Below are 20,898 nucleotides of genomic sequence, written 5' to 3'. Positions count from 1 at the left end.
CTCAATACGGGAACAAATAACCTAATTTAAAAAGTCAAATAATTTGAAGACAAACTTTTTCAAGGAAAATACACAGATAGCAAGAACTTGAAATGATACTCAACACAATAAGTCAGTAGAGAAACGTTAATTAACACCATAGTGAGATATCTCTACACATATATGAGAATATCTAAAATTAAAAACACTCACCATATCAAGTGTCAGAGACACGTGGTACAACCAGAACTCTCGTACACAACTTTATTTGTAAAAACCAAAACTTAGAAGAAACCCAAATGGCTATCAACACATGAATGGCTAAGCAAATTGAGGCATATTTATACAATAGGACACTTATTCAGCAATAAGAAGGGATGAACTACTGATACAAGCAATAACATGGCTGAAACTCAAAATAATTATGTTGAGTGTATGAGCCAGGTTAAAAAGTATACTATTATATGTGATTCCATGCATAGAAAATCCTAGAAAATGGAAACTAATTTATGGTGACAGAAAGCAGATAAGTAGTTGCCTGAGACTGAGTAGGGGAGGGGAGTGACAGAAAGGAAGGATTGCCAAAGGGTATGAGTGATGGATCTGTTGTTCACTGTCTCATTTTTTAAAGATTTTATTTTTTTATTTCTAGACAGAGAGGATGGGAAGAAGAAAGAAAGGGAGAGAAACATCAATGTGTGGTTGCCTCTCGTGCACCCCCACCAGGGACCCAGGCCACATCCTGGCATGTGCCCTGACTGGGAATCGAACCAGTGAACCCCTGGTTCACAGGCCAGCACTTAATCCTTTGAGCCACACCAGCCAGGGCTGTTGCTCGTTGTCTTGATTGTGGTGAGTTTCAAAGGTGTATACTATATTGAAACTTACCAAATTTAAATATATGCAATTTATTACATGCCGGTTACACTTTGATAACACTGCTAAAATTCAGTTACACTAATATTTATTTTTAGTGGTTTTCTGATTGTTTACTTTAAAACAACTGCTTTATTTATTTGTTTATGAACCCACACCCTATTGATTATCAAGAGAAACAATACAAAACAAAATTTGCCAAGAAAAGGAACTCAATGTTCTTCTTTCAGTCTCTGAATTACTGTTTTTTTCTCCAAGGCACTTTGGCGCATGGGAACATTCTCACAACCTTAGGTGGTGAAGAATGGGTTTCACCTGCACACACAGGCCCTTGGGTTGTCATTTAGTACCTGTAGCCTCTTGTGGAGAAGCTGTGTCCTGCTGGAGTCTCTACGTTAGAAGTGTCCTCTCTAAACCTGTTGACGCTAAACAGGTCCCACCCGCTAGGATTACAAGCCCCGCCCTCATTGCCTTTTGTCTCCTCCCCAGCCTTGACAGCCTTCTTTTTTACCCTCAAGGCCTCTGCCCGTGCTCTATCTTTTGTCTTTTCCTTATCCTCCCTGGGGGGTGTGGAAACATGTAGAACAAGCTGTGGAGAATGAGACTCATTTTTTCAGCCTATCCGTGAAGGCCTCTCCCTCTTTCCCACATCCTGTTGGACCTGGCATTGTGGAATGGGATGCTGCTCTAAGAGCTGCAGGTTTTTCCACATCCGCCTGAGAAAGCAGGACACTAAACCTAAGGCTGCTTGATTCCTCTGTGTTGCTCAGGATGTTTCTACTACCAACTTTGCAGCAGGGTGGGACTAGAGGAGGCTAGCAGACGCCTACCATGCAAAACTTGAGGTGTTTTCTTTCAGGCTGTCAACACTGAGAGGGAGTGAGAGAGAGAAAACAGTGACCTTTGCTCTAGATCTTGTCCGTCCACAGCTTCCTTTTTTAAGAATATGTTTTTCCTCCCATCCTAGAAACCTCCCCACTAATTCTCTAGGCAACTGTGTGTGTCCTCCCTTATTGTCAAATACTAAGTCTTCTGTCCCTTTGTCTTATTCTAAAACTCAGTCCACTGCTCTCCAAGTTTTGCTGTCATACAAAGGAGTCTTTGTAGAATTTAGAAATTCCCTTTACTCCTGAAACAAAATTTGACTCCCAAAACCATTGCCTCACTAGGCACCAAAGAGGCCACTTTGGTAGGTAAAAGCTGAGAGTGAACTGAACCTTTCCATCCCTCTGCTGCCCTACTACACCCAGCCCATGTCTCCTGAGGCAAAACGATGCTTCTGGCAGGCCAGGAAGAAGGGCATATGCAAAGAAAGGCAAAGAGAGAAACACATTAGTGTATTTCAAAATGTTACCCATTACATGTAGTAAAGGTTTTATTTAAATTCACATACAGCTGGCTGGCGTAGCTCAGTGGATTGAGCACGGGCTGTGAACCAAAGAGTCGCAGGTTCAATTCCCAGTCACGGCTCATGCCTGGTTTGCAGTCCAAGGCCCCCAGCAACTGCACATTGATGTTTCTCTCTCTCTCTTTCTCCCTCCCTTCCCTCTCTAAAAATAAATAAATAAAATCTTTAAAAAATAAATAAATTCACATACAATTTTCATTTCTCTATAATTTTGTTCAATGTCATTGTTTATGAAAGCTACTTTTTCTTAGCTTAATTCACTTTATAAACCATTTGGAGGACTCACCCACAGGAGACCAAATAAATGTGGTAATTTTTAAGATAAGTTTTAATTTTGTAATGATGGAAACATTATTTGGGTGCAGATATAAATGTAGATAAAAAGATAATTTTTATATTGATCTCATTAGCTAAAAGTATTGTCTTATATTCAAATGACTTTTAAAGTCAGAGTTGCTTTTTTGTGTTTTAAGGTAAGAAGTTATTTTTAATGAATTAAGCTTTGAGAATTTAAGACTTTGTAGTTGTATGATATATACAGTCAGGAAACAAAATTGTAACATGTTTTACAAACATGTTACATTTTTTAATAGGGAAACTTACAAAACAAAAAAAGATTGAGTCAAAATAAACAATTGACCAAATAATGGTATTAATAATTATAATAATGATGATAATAGCTAATTATATCAAAGGTTCCCTGTTTCTAGTCTCTATTCTAAACACTGTATGTGAATTAAGCTGCAATGGATATACTATTATCTCTTCATTGTACAGCTGAGGAAACTAGAACACATAATTTAAGTGAGTTACCAAGGGTTAACACTGCTAGCAAACAGTAAAGGTAAGATTTGAACTCAGGTTGACTCAAATGATTGAACCCGACCTTCACACACATAATCATTTTTTAAATTCTGGATTAAAATCTTTGCCTCAGAACTCTAGAAGGTGGTATTTATAAATGGAGCATTGACTAGTCTTTACACTAATCTAAAATTCCAACCTGTGTTTCAGACGATGTGTTTTTTCCTCCAACCTAATTTAATTATATCTGAAGCTGTTCAGATATCCGTCTGTCAGCATTGTATTTTTTGTGACAGCTGCCACATTAAAGCAATTGAATCTGCCACCCTCAAGTCATGTTAAGACACAACTAACAGGCTCCTCTCCCTTGACTGTGCTTCCCACTCCAGCTGTTGCCTTGTCTCCCTCCTTCCTTCCATAGCCAAGTTGCATGCTTTTTAGACCCCAACTCCCTTGGTTTTCTCCTTCATTTGACATTGTCAGCCACTACCTGCTTCTTTAAGCCTTCTGTGCTCTATTGTTGTCCTCTTCCTCTGTCCTATCTCTTGGTTCTTCTTTGGGTCTTCTTCCTCATTTCAGGCTCTACATCAACCATAACCTACAGTGATTATTATTATCATTTTTTTTTTGTACATCTGCCTCTTCATCATGCTTTGAACTTTCTGAGCACGGGAGTCTTTGCATCCACCTCCCCTCCCCAGGACTTATCACAATACTAGCTGTGGAGTCCTCACGAAATTGTGTGTTTAATGTTATTTGAAATAGCTATCATTGAGAATATGAGCAGGTAACCCCAAAAAGACTCCTTAGGGATGGTAAAGAATCCAATTCCAGGAAAATCATTCATTTTGCTATCTAGGGAAGTTTTCCTCCACATTTGGGAGACTGTGCACATTTGGAGACCCAGGGGAAGAATAATGTGGAGAGTAAGTGATTAAATTTGTTCAAGAAATGGAAAGGAAATACTATCTTGAGCAGGACTGTGGGAAGGACACTAGGGAACACAAAGGAGAGGAAGTAGCCTCAGTTCTCAGTACTGCTCCTTCTGGGCTTTAAGGTTCCTCCTCTATAAAACAAACTTGTTCAAAATTTTCTTGAATATCAGAAATATTCTAGCAGGAAAAGTATTAGCTCTTCCCCAAGCATACTACCATATTTTGTCATGTATAATGCACACTTTTTGCCCAAATTTTTGAAGGAAAAATAAGGGTGCACATTATACATGTATAGTATTGATTCCATATCTACATAATGTTTTTAATTCTTTTATTTATACTTATGTGTTAAAAGTGTAACTCTAGAAAGCAATAACAATATCTGTTTGCAAAATAATACCCTGGAATATGATAATAGGTTTTGTTTCTGAACATAAATAAATAAACATTTGAATTAAAAAATTAAAATGAAAGATTTATTTCCCTGAAAGTTTGGGCCAAAAATGAGGGTGCACATTATATACAGGAGTGCCTTATACATGCCAAAATACAGGTATGTTGATCTTCAGTGTTAAGGCATTTGACACTTTTGGCTTTGGTGATATGAGAGCTACTCTAAATCGTGACTGATTTTTACCTTCAAGATGCGTGTGATCTCACTGAATTGTACCCACCTGTGGGGAGGCTGCAGCGCAGGTGGTGCTATGTAAGGGAAACTCCCAGAGGTGCCTCAGCCTCACAGGGTGCCTGTAGTGCTGGATGGACCTGCCCCTGGTGGGTAGGTAGGGAAAATCCACAATGGTGGTGTTTGAGCATTGCTGAAGTTCTTGAGAATGCAATCCTGATACATGTCAGAGTATATTTGAAAAGAAGATAACACTAATGGATGATAAACTGAGGAGAAAAAAGTCTTCACAATCATAACTAAACTCTAATGATCTATTGTCAAATGTATATTGAATATTTTTTCCAAAAAACATATGAATACTATGGTCAAGTTAGAATTAGGACCAGCGAGACCTTTGGGGTAAAATATTCATTCATTTAAGCTCTAGTTTCCTTTTCTGTAAAGTAATAATTTCAACCTCACAGCATTGTGGTAGGAATAAACTAAATGTTGTTGGAGCTGTTTGTGACTGTGCATGTACTCACACATGGACACGGACCCAGGCACATTTAGAACAGTGCCTGGCACACTGTTATGGCTGAAACTCAATGAATTACTTATTAAAATATCTAATTTACACGTATGATACACCCACTTTTGTGCTAAAATATTTTTGCTACTTATAATAGCAGTGGAAATGTTAACTCTTTTCTCATGTAACAGGTATCATCTCATCCTGATAGACATTGTGGTGGGATAAAGGTCCTCCCTCTTAAAACAAAGCAGTAATTTAAAAAAAATAAACATGTTTAGTAAGTTATATTTTGTTGTTATTTTTAAAAATCTAAGTGACAAATAATGCAAAAGTAGTTTCTTGAATTGGTTCGAAATGTATTTTTGGTAGGAGATTAAAGGTTCTCATTGTATCTAATATTTTATTGATTATTTTTACGTACATTATTTCATATACTCTTGCTAACAAGAAGGAAGGGTAGATACTATTGATGTGGTCCTAGACTTTAAGGAAACTGAGCCTCAAGGGATTAAGTGACTGTACAGTCGCATAGTAAATGGTGGTCTAGACCTGGTACTAACTGTGAGCAGGATTTCCTGGCTCAAACCTGTGCTCATTTCTCTTCACTCTGCCCCTACCCCCTGTGATCGTCAGTTCCTGGGTTGGAAATGTCAATGTACTTAGGGCCATGCCCCTATGATTTAGTGTTAGTTACTAAAATGAAGAACTTCTTCAATACTGTAAACTCTTTTTTAACCAACATCCAAAGACAGATTTCCAAATGTTGCTATGAATACATTTATAGTTTCGTGAAAATTAATTTCCAAAGCATGGATTTTGAGACACGATAGGTGGAATTCAAAAGTATCTTCTGAAATAATGTTTTTAAGGGAGGGGATTTTATATTTTTTTATTTTTGAAGTATATTTTACTGATTATGCTATTATAGTTGTTCCATGCTTTTCTCCCCTTTATCATCCTCTGATCTGTACCGCCTCCCTCAAGCATTCCTCCCCCCTTAGTTCATGCCCATGGGTCATACATGTAAGTTCTTTGGCTTCGCCATTTCCTATCCTATTCTTAATCTCCACCTGTCTATTTCATGCCCATGAATTATGCTTCTTATTCCCTGTATCTTTTTTTCACCTTTTTTCTCCCTCCCTACTGATAACCCTCCATGTGATCTCCATTTCTGTGGTTCTGTTCCTGTCTAGTTGTTTGCTTAGTTTTTGTTTAGGTTCAGATGTTAATAATTGTGAGTTTGTTGTCATTTTACTGTTCATAATTTTGATCTTCTTTTCCTTAGATAAGTCCCTTTAATATTTCATATAACAAGGGCTGGGTGATGATGAACTCCTTGAACTTGACCTTATCTGGAAAGCATTTATCTGCCCTCCCATTCTAAATGATAGCTTTGCTGGACAGAGTAATCTTGGATGTAGGTCCTTGCCTTTCATGATTTTGAATACTCTTTCCAGCCCCTTTTTGCCTGCAAGGTTTCTTTTGAGAAATCAGAAGATAGTCTTTTGGGAACTCCTTTGTAGTTAACTGCCTCCTTTACTCTTGCTGCTTCTAGGATTCTCTCCTTCATTTTTATCTTGGCTAATGTAATTATGATGTGCCTTGGTGTGTTCCTCCTTGGGTCCAACTTCTTTGGGACTCTGAGCTTCCAGGACTTCCTTGAAGTCTATTTCCTTTGCCAGATTGGGGAAGTTTTCCTTCATTATTTTTTCAAATAGGTTTTAAATTTCTTGCTCTTTCTCTTCTCCTTCTGGTACACTACAATTCAGATGTTGGGATATTTAAAGTTATCCCGGAGGTTCCTAAGCCTCTCCTCGTTTTTTGTTTGTTTGTTTGTTTTTAATTCTTATTTCTTCATTCTGTTCTGGTTGAGTGTTTATTTCTTCTTTTTGTTCCAAATTTTGATTTGAGTCCTGGTGTCCTCCCTGTCACTGTTGGTTCCTTGTATATTTTTCTTTATTTCATTTTGTGTAGCCTTCACTTCTTCCTTTATTTTGTGGTCATACTCAATCATTTCTGTGAGCATCCTGATTACCAGTGTTTTGAAGTCTGCATCTGATAGGTTGGCTGTCTCCTTATTGCTTAGTTCTTTTTCTGTAGTTTTGATCTGTTCTTTCATTTGGGCCATTTTTCTTCATCTCGGTGCACCTGTTACATTGTGAGAGGCAGAGCCTTAGGTGTTCACCAGGATGGGGCAACCCACTTCTCTGATATTATGGTGCTGTAATTGGGGGAGGGGTCAGAGAGGGAACAATGTCATTTGCTTGGCTCACTCCCTGCTTCAGTCACTTCCTTTGCTACCCACAAGTGGATTGTGCCCTTTTAGGTGCTGATTCCCTGGGAGTGGGGGTAGGCTTGTGTATGTTCTAAGATCCCATGGGATCCTCCAACAAATTCTCCTGTGAGGCTGGGAGTTTCTGCCACTGCCACAATCCCCACATGTTTTTTCAGCCAGAGGTTTTGAGGCTTTAGCTTCTTGTTCTGGAACCCTGAGTTATGTGATCTATCTCACTTCCTAGTTGTTCCTCTGGCTTATACACACACAAATGTGGGATATCCTAGTCTGCCAGCTGCTCCCTTCTTTCACGTCCTTACAGCCCCAGCTTCCCACCTCCACCACTCCTACCAGTCTGGATGAATGTTTCTTTAACTCTTTGGTTGTCGAACTTCCATACAGTCCAATTGTCTGGCAGTTCTGGTTGTTTTTTATTTTAAATTGGTTGTTGTCCTTCTTTCGGTTGTATAAGGAAGCAAGGCTTATCTACCTATGTATCCATCTTGGTCAGAAGCCTCTGAAGTAATATTTTAAAAAATATCAAATTATCGTTACTTTTATTTTACTGCTGTATTTTATTGTAGTCTAATTCTTAAATCTTATAAGCTTATATATGGCATGTATTCTCTATTAAACTCACTGGAAAATAAACAAAAGCTTTCAGAAGCTTTAAAAATTTCCATGAAATGTTTCTGAGACCGTACACATATTTTGATGTGACACAGGAGAGGTGTTGTGTTAACTCTTAATTTAGCAACATGAACATTTGAAAGGTGGGAGCACTAAGAGATCACAGAAACCAACTGATTACTCCCACAAATACTATATAAGTATTTAATACTTAAATACTATTTAAGCACTGGGATTCTCTGAGAAACTCTGTTTCTCTGTGCATTCAAAAACAATGTCAGGAAGATGCATCCTATCTCTCAGAGGGGTGAGAGAGAGAAGCAAATAGAAAGCTGCTTGTTGGAACATGGGAGAGCATGAAACTATGGGAGAAGGTCATGATCAATGTAAGGTAACCAATGGCCATGACGTGAGTTGGGCCACTGAGCCACCTGAGCTGAGGTGACTATATTAGTTTCGTAGGGCTGCTATAACAAAGTACCACAAACCAGCTAAGTTATAACAGCAGGAATTTATTCTCTCAGTTCTAGAGGTTAGAAATCCAAAATCAAGGGGTTGACAGGACCACATTCTTTCTGAAGATGGTAGAGGAGGATCCTTCATTGCCTCTTTTTAGCTTCTGGTGGCTCCTAACATTTCCTGACATTCTTTTTTTCTCTAATTCTTGTCTGAGGATATGTTTATTGATTTTTAGAGAGAGGAAGGAAGAGTGGTGGAGAGAGAGAGAGAAACATCTATTGGTCGCCTTCCTTGCACTCTGACCACAGATCAAACCTGCACCTAGGTAGGTATATGTGCCCTGGCCCGGAATGGAACCCCCAACCTTTTCATGCACAGGGTGATACTCCAACCAACCGAGCCACCCAGCTGGGACTCCTTGAACTTCTCTAACTTGTAGATACATTGCTCTATTTCTGCCTTGTTTTCCTATAACATTCACTTCTATGTGTTTGTGCCCAAATTCCCCTGAATAAGTTGTGAGATTGAGAATGTGACCCCAGGCTTCACCTAGACTGAAGACAACACTGAATAAATACATATTAGTGACTTATAATTTATCACTTATGGGCTTAAGTGAAGGACAGGAAATCTGAGAAGGGGAGTGACCATCTCCCAGGGCCCCCTGAAGTTTTTGGTGGGAGAGTGCTGATAGGAGTGCAGCTCAGGAATCCCTGCCCCATCGTTCTTTCTTTCCCTCACTTCTCCTTCTCCATCATCATCTTTCTCCCATGCTTTTCTTTGTTCTCACTCCCTTTTGGAATCACGTATAACATCCAAAATAGAAGATGGGCATGTTCAGAATTGTGATAACAGCCAGCATGGAAGATGTGTTTCTGTTCCACTTCAAGTTTAGAACTTACTGAGAACAGAAATTGCCAGGTTTTTCATCACTGCCACAATCTTCTGTATCACTTAATAGTCCCAGTATCCAGTTACTCTTTCCTCCTACCTTGTGTGATGATCCTAAAGATAGTTTAAGATAACTCTTTTCTCTGCCAAAGGAAACAGTCTAGAGATTATCCTTTGAACAAGGTTATAAGAATACTGAATTTAGAAGATATTAATTGTAAAAGTGAAGTAAAAAACAGAATATATTAAATTTTAAAATAATATTACATATACATCATCAAATATATTAAAATTTTACCAATAAATATATAATTGATTTTAATAAATAAATATTTAAATTAATATGTGCAAATGATAAAATAATTGTATCACTTCAGAAAATTGACTGAAAATATTACTCTAATTCATAAAAGAATAAATAAAAAGTTGCTTAGAAATATCAAACTGATTTGAGGAAACATCTAAAATAATACTAGTAATCAACTTCATATTAGTTATATTTCTTGGCCTTGAAGTCTTTTCATGAGCTGCTCCATGAACAGAAAATACCTTTGGATTTCCACACATATGACCGATCTCCAAGGCACAATGGCTATAAGTTAGGTCTTGCAAATAGTCACAGGCCCCTTGGAAATAAGTCTTTGCCCCAAGTCTGATATTCTCCTGTTGTGAGGGCAAATGTCCTTCCCATTTTTCTACTCCAGACACAACTCTGTCTTTTCCATTTGCTGATAAAGTCCACTTAGGAGTCTCTAAACTGCTTTCATTCCAGAAAGGCTGAGAGCATCCAGACTGAAAGTGTTGAAGATCTGCTGCAGCGTTTCTTGAATGGCAATGAAAGCACTTTCTTTGGAAACTGGACAATTTTTGAAACCAGAGGAATCTGAAGTTGCTCCTGTCCTTTACACATCTCAAGGGGAATTTTCCTTTCAGGTTTTCTAATTGTAAAATCTCCCAGTTGGCCTTTCTCTTTTGAAAGTGACAATCCTGGAGCAGGCAGCAGCGACGGGAAGCAGCACCCAGGCCCAGTCTGGCAAGCGGGCTGACTCGGTGAGCCCCTTCACAGTGCTCCTCCTCCTTGGAGAGCGCTTGGGTGTGGATTGCCTCTGATTGACTGGATTCCACATATCCGAATTTACATACCTGTGGGAGTTTTGTTTTTGCATGACATTTCAGGGTTCCCCTATATTCTCATGGGCTTTTCCACTTTTTGTTTACTACTTTTAAATAATAATAAAACAGCACTATATTGTCTTTAGACAGCAATATGCACATTTAATGTGAGAATTATGATAGATATAAAGTGTCTCCTATGAAAGACCAGCAATCAGTTAAGTGAAAACAAAGCTGGGAATGTTCTTGCCATATTTGCATTTTCTATGTATAGCCTATAATGGCTTTCCGTCAACCAAGTATGCTGCTTGTCCTTATTCCAATCAAAGATGGCCCTCTCAGGATACACACAATACTTGTTTAGGTAGTTGGTATGGTTTTCAAGGCTCTGTTTTAGCTAGTTGTACTTTATCACAAATTTGCATTGCAAAGTTCTTTTCTCGTGATTATGTGCAGTGAGATTTTTGTTAGGTTTTTTTTTTCTGGCAAAATCAGAATTGTAGAATGTGTGAAGTTTGTCTTTGGTTTTCTGTGTACCCATTTAGTTGTTCTCACCTTGCTTCTACTCACGCTGTTCCTCCTTCCCTCACTAAACAGTAAAGCAGAGTGATAGAGAATGCCAATGCTGAGGATGGGCTGTCTGGGTTTGGACCAGACTTACAACCTTAGGTAGCTAATTTAGCTCTCTGGGCTTCAGTTCTTTGCTTATTCACTTAAATGACTTTGGACAGTGGCTCACACCCTGTCAGTGTTCAATGTTAGCTGCTCTTATGATTATCAAGCACTATCTACTCTCTGATGGCCACCATGATCCCTCATGTGCTGAGAACTAATAAAAGACTCAATTCCTAAGAGTCCCCATTTCTAATTTTATTGAAACTTGACTATGTATAGTCCACTATGTTAAGTGTGAGGCACATAAAAACAACAAAGAAAAGAAGGTAGGACCTCTGCCTTCAAAATGTTTATATCTAGACATTAAAAAAAGAGCAGGAAAAGAACAAGGAATTCTAGTAATGTGGTAATGACCATAAAATATAATATAGTGTGATGAGTAATAAAAAAGTCTGCCAAAAATTCTAGGACAAGTGAGTTATTCCTCTCGGAGCAGGACGGGTAGTGAAGAGCCATGAACATCCTTGGCTAGTAGTTGGTTTACAGGAGAAGAGTTGGAGAATACTGGCGAGGCAGAGAGAACGGTATTGGCAAAGGCTATCTGGTTTATATGAGCTTAAATACTTTCCTGTCTTCAACATTTATTGATGAAAAACACACCTTCCCCCTGAGAACCACACTGTACTCAACTCAGTTGCATTCTCCAGCATTTATTCTAGTTAGGATTTATTGTGGCAAAACCCTTAGTTCATATTTCTCTAAAAATGTCTCTATTTCTAGGAAGCACATCAATAAATGCTTGTTGAAATAGTTGAGTAATAGATTGAGTTAAATAACAGATTTCTTAATTTTCAATTACAGTTTACATTCAATATTATTGTGTATTAGTTTCAGCTGTACATCATAGTGGTTACACAGTCATGTGCTTTACAGAATAGTCCCTCCAATATTTGAAGTACCCACCTGGCCCCATACATAGTTATTATGATATTGTTGACTGTATTCCCTATGCTGTAATTATATCTCTGTGACTATTCTATAACTACAAATTTGTACTTTTTTATTCCCTCACCTTTTTTTACCCAGCCCGCCAAATACCCTCATCTCTGTCAACTCTCAGTCTGTTCTCTGTGTCTATGAGTCTGTTTTTATTTTGTTTGTTTGTTTCTTTTGTTCATTAGATTCCACACATAAGTGGAATTACATAGTATTTGTCATTCTGTGTATGACTTATATCACTTAGCATAATACCCTCTAGGTTCATCCATGCTGTCACAAAGGGTAAGATTTCATTCTTTTTATGGCTGAGTAGTATTCCATTGTGTATTTGTACCACAGCTTTGAAAAGACAGCCTACTGAATGGGAGAAGATGTTTGCCAATGATATGTCTAATAAGGGGTTAATATCCAAAATTTATGAAGAACTCAGACAACTTGACACCAGAAAAACAAGAAGCCCAATTAAAAAGTGGGGAGAAGACCTGAATAGACTTTTGCAAAGATCAGTCAATTTTTAATTTTTCTAGCAAATGAGCTCAAGAGTGCTATTACTATATTAGCCCAATAACTGAGCTAAATAATTTTTATTTCTTTGACCTACTCTTTATTTTTCTTTCTCTTTCTTTTATTATAAGCCATATTGCAAGATTTTAATTGCCTTTTTAAAAAGCACTGTGTAACCTAAGGGGGGAAATATAGGTGAAGCACAAAGGACTACATTAAATATTCCTTAGTCTGTATTTATTGGGTTTCTTTTCACTTTATTGGGGTGTAATTGAGAAGTAAAAAATTGTGAGTTATTGAGTATAACATGATTATGTGATATATGTATATAGTGAAAAGATAATGTAGATTTAATATTGGTCTTCTACTGAAATAATTTTTGAGTGAATTATCTGGCAGTTTTGAATAGCTTTTCTGGCCTTTTACCAATCAGCCAGAATCTCTCTATCCTGTGTCTGCTTGTTTTTTTTTGTCTCTATCTGCTTTTGCATGCAATCTTTTCAGATGTAGTTAATATATTCATACTTCTATATACATCTTTATGTTTCCACAGGTATCAAAAGTTCTGTATGAGGCATCTAAAAGCCCAAATCATTCCCTGAGGTATAGATTCCCAGGCAGGAAAATCAGGCAATGCCTGGACAGTGCCCATCCAGTCCAGTTGCTGAAGGAAAGGGCCTCAAGGGAGAACGACGGGCTCTGGCCCCATGCTGCTATGAGCATGCAATCTGGAACCAGACCTCCAGGGTGTGAATCCATGCTTAAGAGTTTCATGACCTCCTTTGATAGTTAATCGTATGTGTTTGTTATCTTAATGGGCTAAGAGATGCCCAGATAGCTGGTAAAACATTATTTCTGGATGTGTCTATTAAAATGTCTTCTGAAAAAATTAGAATTTGAATCAGAAGACTGAGTAAAGAACATGGCCCTCAGTGTGGGTAGACATCATCCAATCTACTGAGGGCCTGAATAAAACAGAAAGATGGAGGAAGGGAAATTCTCTCCACTTGACACAACCATCTTCTTCTGCCTTTGAACACTGAGAGCTAGTGTTCCTGATTCTAGAGCTCTTGGATTCCCCCTTTCCTCACACCCTCATTCATAAGCTTTTGTACTCTTACTGAATTATATCACCGCTTTCCTGGTTGTCCAGCTTGCAGATGACAGAAAATGGGACTTTTTTTGGTTTCCATAATTGTGTGAGCCAATTCCTACAACAGATCTCTTTCTATAGCTACATCTACAATCTACATTTACATTTGTATCTACCTACATCTACATCTGTATTTGTACATCCAGCTGGTTCTGTTTCTCTGAAGAACCCTGACTATTAAACCAATTTAATAACTGCATGAACTTGGCAAGTTGTTTAATGTCTCTGCCAATTTCCTGATCTCTGAAGTACAGATATTATCACATATGATTGTTATAAAAATTAGTGACCAATTACTGGCACATAGGAAATGTTCAATCAATGTTTATTGCTCTCGGCAGCAGCAGCAGCAGCATCACTATCATCATCCCATTAAGGAGAGAAAGGCCTGGTTGTCCTTGCAGCTGACATGCTTCTTTCCAGGGTTTTCCTTCTGTGAGGTAAAGTATGTTGCAGACACCTGTGGGTAAAGGAGTGGTGAAACCAGTCCTGTTATTGTTTTTAAATCCTTCTTTGAGACAACATGTTTTGGAAGCAAATGATAGTGTGAAAACCAACAGTTGGTGAATGAGTAACATTACTAAGAACGAGCTGTGAGTGGGCAGTGGTTAGGCTAACATTTATAGGTAACCAATTATGTGCAGGAACCATGTTAGCTTATGCACTACTGTGCGTAAGGCAAGCCAGAATTTTCTGGAAAAGAAAGCTAATTATGATGGAATCATTAAAATGATTGGAAAACAAATGCTTGTATAATGTTAAGGGTAATAATAATTAATCTATATGTCTGCATGGTGTTTTATATACATTATCTTATTACAGACTCAATGTGGGATAGTTAGTTATATGACCCTTGTTCTATGGGTGAGGAAAGTGAATCTCAGAAAGATTAAATGTACCAAACATCACATAACTGGCAGAGGCAATGCTTTGGGGTGAAGGAGCTACAAGATTTGAGGGACTGCACTCTAAACTGGAGATGGCAAAGAGATTGCTTCCCAAATCCATTGATGTTTGTCTTCTTCAGTGAGAAGGATCCTGAAGCTTCCAATGGGTTAGGTGGAAAGAGTACTCTAATCAGGTAGCAATGACTGCCATGTGATGGAGGAAGAAGAGTCGTCATCCTCCTGTAAATATTATGATATATTGGGTATGTGTCTTGTTTGCTTGAGTGTGGACAAAGCAGCATTTAAGTCTGGGGTGTATGAAGGGAGATTAAACAAGAAAGGTGATGACAATCTATAAAGAAGGCTGGAAGAATGATGTAGTGATTTCTGTAAGTTAATACTGTCTTTACAACCTGGTGTCATAAATATATTTTTTCAAATAAAACCACCACTTTTATTCCTCTCTCTTTCCTTTCCTTTTTTCCTTCCTTCCTCTCTCCATTCTTTCCTCCCTCTATTCCTTCCTCTCTTCTTTATTTCTTTCTAGGTCTGGACAGATAGAGTAATGTGTAAGACTTACAATTTAGGGATGGTGATTTTCTATGAAACTTCTAACTCTGGTCCTGGGAAAGTCCCACAAGCTACTAAGTCTCATCTTTGTGGAAGAGGAGACCAAGTGAGTGGGATGGTATCTTTCAGAGCAATTGTGAAAGACCACATGTATAAATAGAAAATTTTTACTTCAATTATGAAATGACATCAAGATCCTAAACTAAGGGGTCCTGACTTCAGGGCAAGTCAGCACCTCCTTCACCAGGAATGAAAAAAGGGAACCACCATCTCTTCGTATCTTTACTCTCTGCCCTCCACGTTAACATGGTATGTGTGCTTGCCTTTGCTTAGCTAGCAGTGGAAAACCACTTCCCCTCTCTGTTGCCTTGAAAATAACAACCACATGTTGTTCCAGTCTTTCCTCTCAGTTTTATTTTCCAGGTCTTAACTCATGATTGCCCTCTGGGTTTCTTTAATGACAAGGGAATGTTTTCAATTGAAACAAGAGTTCCTGCCAGAACGAAAGAACATGAAAACATGATTCTTCATCACATATTTTAGTAAATCCCCTGCTCTCCATTTGAAATTCAGGATTGGGAGTTGAATTACAAGAGCACTTTCAAGTGTTGTTTTATAGAAAGAAAAAAAAACCTCAACCTGTGTTTTTCTAAAATCATAGGCAATCTTTGTACAAGCTTGTGTATTAAAACTGTTTAAATGCAATTTATTGAGGAAGACTTTTGAATGAAAATGAGTAAAAATATCTACTGAAATCAACATTTTAATTAAATCATTGTTTAACTACTATTGTAAAATGAGCTGATTTCATTAGAGCATTCTAAGTTGTGGTTGCTGTTCAACATTTTAAAACAAATTGTTTTTACTAATGATAAAAAAAAGATGACTCTAGTTCTTATATATTAAGAATTCCTTTGATGGAATCCAGAAAATTTTGGAAGTAGAATCATGTCTTTTTTTCCCCACTAATGTTCTCGTTTCAATTTATCATCAAAATAAAAGTCTGCTTAACATAATGAAGTCATGTAGATATTTACTAATAAAAACTTAGTGTTCTCCTTCTCAATCTTATATATTCTCTTATTACTAGAGCTTAATCTGCATTTGAGTAGAGGTGAATAATCCATGTAGCCAATGATAACAATAGCTAGCATTAGTCTAGTACTTCCTAAGTAGTAGGAATTGTGCCAGGTATTTAAACATAATATCTTATACCTTAAATCTCAAGAGATAAATCATTTTATTAGCCAATTTTAAAGTGATAAAGCTAAATCTCAGAAAGGTTAAAAATTTCACCCAAGGTAACAATTTATTCAATGTTGACTTATAAATATAAGACATCAAATATAGATATATTTTAATTCAGACTTTTTGCTTTGGGTATATTAAAAATCAACAGGAAAATGTCCTTTATTTTTTTTCTTTCATATTATTTTATTTGTATTTATAAAATTAAAATATGAAAATATTTCCCTTTTCAAGATAGAGAAACTACAATCTTAGCAAAAAATACACACTCATAGTTGTTACAATACATATCCTTGTGTATACCTTAGACATTATAAAAGTGTTTAAGAATCACACTTCCAACATAAAAGTTGGAAGAAGAAACATCTTCTCCAACCTTGGTCATGTATCATGACATTCAACTATTTAAACCACACTATGGAAATAAAACATCTCTAGTTTTACAGGCTGAAAGGGATTTTAACTTTCAAGGCCCCAAAGGTTCTTTTGTTGTGCAAGGTAAAAAACTGGGAAAGGGTGCCCAGAGAGTTAATTCACCTTAGGTAGGTCAAGCAGTAGTTTACTTTCCATACTTTATCATGGAACTAAGGGGGAGGAGAAGGTCATGAAAACCCATCTTGGGCAGGACCCCCTCCACAGCATCCCTATCTATGTAGTGTGTCTCCTACAAGGACTAATGCTTCAGCTCTAAATGCTCTGATTCTGTAATTATTTATGATGCTTGAAAATGATGCTTTTGCAACTCTAAACTCCAATATTGTGAATTAGTCTAAAGTTATGATAGTGTGACTCTCCTAAATAGACTTCATTTAGGATTTGTCAGGTGAGAAGCATTTGGGACCATCAATAAGCCAAAAATTCCCTCTTGGAACTATTAAAGAAGATCTTTTCTTACTGAGACATAAACTTCAGAAGGCAGGTTCCTTCTTACTTTGGAAAAATTATGATGAAAGGGTGAGAAAGAAACTATAATAATCTTTCAAATTTGAAGGCTAAAGATAATTATAGATGCTAGGTCTGACAAAGAGTTGTAGACCATCATAGCTTTACCAACAAAAGGTTCATTGTGACAAAAAATCATTTGCATGTATTCTCCATTCCTGATTAAATTCCCAAGCATTCCTAAATATTCAATTCTCTTTTTAACTCAGAATATTGGCCTGAATTTCCAGATATAAAAAATTTGTTGTTTGAATTCACAATGTTAATATCATGGTGCAGAACTGATATTTAATATCATACTGATACACTAGAATTTAACAATGATTTTTTTCTCTATTCAAGAAACCACAAAAGTCAACCAACATGGAATACATGGGTCTTTACATTTAACATACAACATTAAGCATTATTATATATAATTCCATAATGGAAAAAAACTATAAAAATAAGTTTAATAGTATTAGTGTACTTTAAAAAGTTATTTTTAAAAATATATATTCCAAAGTCCTCTAAGTATTTGGCTTAGGGGGAAAGGGAGGTATCTATTAGGGTGAACCATAAGAAACTATAGTTTTTGTAAGTTAAATAGGTAAAATCTCGGCAATTTCAAATGGTTCAATCTAATAAAATCCTGAGAAAATTTTATGTGGCATCACTCTATAAATTCAAAGGGATTTATAGGAAAAAACATCACATCTTTAGTGAGGGGGAAACACTTTAGGATAGAAATGTACACACTAGCCATGCCAAGATTTCTCTCTTACAATTAAAAAAAACACACACAACTTACTGCTGTTTCAAAAAAAACCCAGAAAATTAAAATTGTAGAATGATAGTTACAGTTGCTAATGCCACTGAAAGAGAAACTATTAGTCAAATTTGGTGATTTAAAGGCTTCAAAAGTTTACATGTAAAAATTCTGAAATGAAAAGGCACAAAATTAGTTAAAAGAATGGTATTCATTTATTAAAAACAGCCTTGAAAATAAGGCCAATTAATCCATATTATTAACACCATTAAGTAGGTACCTATTCCAAGTTTCAGCTTTGGCCTCTTAAATGGAATTATATTTCAAATGAATTTTCAATCTAATACTAATCATAGCAGCATTATTACCAGTGAGCTTCTTAGCCTCTACACTGCTAAAAGGACATCTAAAATTTCCTCCCCACCTATATTCCATCATTATCAAAAATACACTTTAAAAAAATTACACATACCTATATGTAATTTTTTTATTAGAGCCATAAAAATGTTTGCAGTGTTTCTTTAATGAATTAATGAACTGTCCTCTTACCAATACCACCCCAACAAAAAACAAACAAAAACAAAAATCACTAGACCAGCCGATGGGCTATGCTTCATTAAGTGAAGATATAACCATATTTAAAAACGGTACTTTAGCTATAAAATTTATTAAACATAATCAATGAAGTAAATGTGGATTTTCCAGGTGTGTGCTATGTTTGAACTGGGTGACGGTGTACTTGTAAAAAAAAATACACATTTCAACAACTATGCTTCATTTGGAACTCTGGTACCATTTACGAAGGGCTGCCCCAGCTCTACTGGCTACTACACAGAGTGCACCACCCACCGTCCACCACGTTGGTACATCATTAAGGAAAATAATCCGAAAGATAAAAGCAAAAACCACATCCATAGTTCTCATTAGTGCTACTAGTCCTGCTTTTTCTATTTGAACAGCTTTGGTGAGAAACACCTGACCGCTCAAACCAAACAGCCCAATTAGTATGAGAAAGAGCCTGTCCAGCCCACAGTATGGCAGACTCCAGTCTCCTAATATAAAGAGGACAACGATGGTCTCCACTAGGCCAAAAATAATATTATACCAAATGCTCAAAAAGTAGTCCACAGATTTCCCCATTTTTCTGAGGATAACTATACTCAAGGCAGCAAACATGGCATGTCCAGCTGCTGCAAATGGGCCCTTCAGGTGGTCTGAATAGCTCTTACTCATCACCTCAGGATTGGGACCAAACAAAAACGGCGGCCTCACAATGAGGATCACTCCAATGATAGTGAACGAGGTGAAGAGAACATCCCAAAGGCTGTATTTTTCCTTGAGAAGTATGCAAGCAAATATAGACGTAAACACTGGACAGCTAAAAGAGATAACCGTGGCATCCGCGAGGGACGTTGTCTGGTAGGCATAGTATAGAAGGATAATGGCGATAGAACCCACGACTCCTCTGAGAACAAGGAAGATCCGTTGATCTTTTGGGCCTATGAACCCAGTTTTTCTGTATATTAAGCAAGGGATAACGACTAACATTTGGAACACACATCGGAATGCACTAATTTCTACAGCATGGATGTCTTGCACTTTTTTAACAAATAAAGAGCCCACTGAGAAAAGGAAGGCAGACAATAATGTGTAAAACAAGCCAAGTCCAGGACAGGGTGCTTTCTTCTTGGCTTCAGGCTGCGCATGCGAGCAGCACGACGAGGATCGGCACAGCCAGCACCACCCGGAGTGGGGGTCCGGTGTTCCCACTTTCTCGGTGGCTGTCGGCTCCTCGCTCGCACCCGGGGGCGTGTCTTCTGTCAGCTGCAGACGGGGCTCCTGCAGCTCCGTAGCCCGAGCGCTGTCCACTGGCCGCATTGTGCAGCCTGTGACCTCCCCGCGGCCGCGCGGCGTCTGGAAAATGTCCTTTACGTTCAACTATAACCTTAAAGAGAAATGGAAAACAGATAAAATAGAAAATCTTTAAATGAAAAAACTGAAATTCTTATAGACTCAAGACTCTGAAATCTTCCCTGAGCCTCTGAATAAGTCCTATAGAGAGATTTGCCCACTAGCTCTCTAGGAGAGAAAAGTATTCATGCCTCCTAAAGCCCAATCTAATGCATTTTCTACTAGTGATAAAAGGTTATAAGGGAGTAATTATGTTTTAAAGTTGCTTCAAGGTACAAAATAATACCATTATGGGATTCTGGGAAATTAAATTGGAACTTATGACTGTATCAAGCAGAGCTTCTTTTCATGTTATCCGTTCCTTTGTCAGGGATACAGTAGATTACATGTAATGCCAAGATACACTCAGGGTTGTGATAAGATTGGAGACAATGTATTTTCTCTTCAAAACTGAGATCAATTTATTGTTATTAAATAATTATAAAACCATTATCTGCTAGGTTTTAAATATGTTAAACATTCAGAAAAAGTTCAAAGAAAAACAATAAACCTATTCATAAACCTATCACTCGGAGATGCTTACTTCACTATTTCATTTATAATTTGCTATTTATGTAATTCTAGGCTTTATTCTATGCATATGTATACATATATATTTTCTCATAAAAATGAGATTATGGTTTATACAGTGTTTTAAAATATATCTTTGTCACTTAACAGTATGTGGCAATAGAATACTTTCTAAGTCAGTACATAGAGATCTATTATAGATGTTTTTAATGTCAATATATCATCCAATTTTGAAATGA

The 20,898-nt window shown here is 37.2% G+C and overlaps 1 protein-coding gene across 1 annotated transcript; it reads right to left on the bottom strand.

Moving 5' to 3' along the window:
* Positions 1–18,952: 18,952 nt before the first annotated feature.
* LOC123820208 (solute carrier family 35 member G1-like) lies at positions 18,953–20,056 on the bottom strand. Its single transcript, XM_045840946.1, has one exon. The coding sequence runs from the start codon at positions 20,054–20,056 to the stop codon at positions 18,953–18,955; it is 1,104 nt and encodes a 367-aa protein (XP_045696902.1).
* Positions 20,057–20,898: the final 842 nt, after the last annotated feature.

This window comes from Phyllostomus hastatus, unplaced genomic scaffold (genome assembly GCF_019186645.2).
Source record: "Phyllostomus hastatus isolate PE091 unplaced genomic scaffold, TTU_PhHast_1.1 phas_contig_34, whole genome shotgun sequence".
NCBI lineage: Eukaryota > Metazoa > Chordata > Mammalia > Chiroptera > Phyllostomidae > Phyllostomus > Phyllostomus hastatus.
The sequence above is the reverse complement of the archived record's forward strand: the minus strand, read 5'-3'. Positions and strand labels throughout refer to the sequence as shown.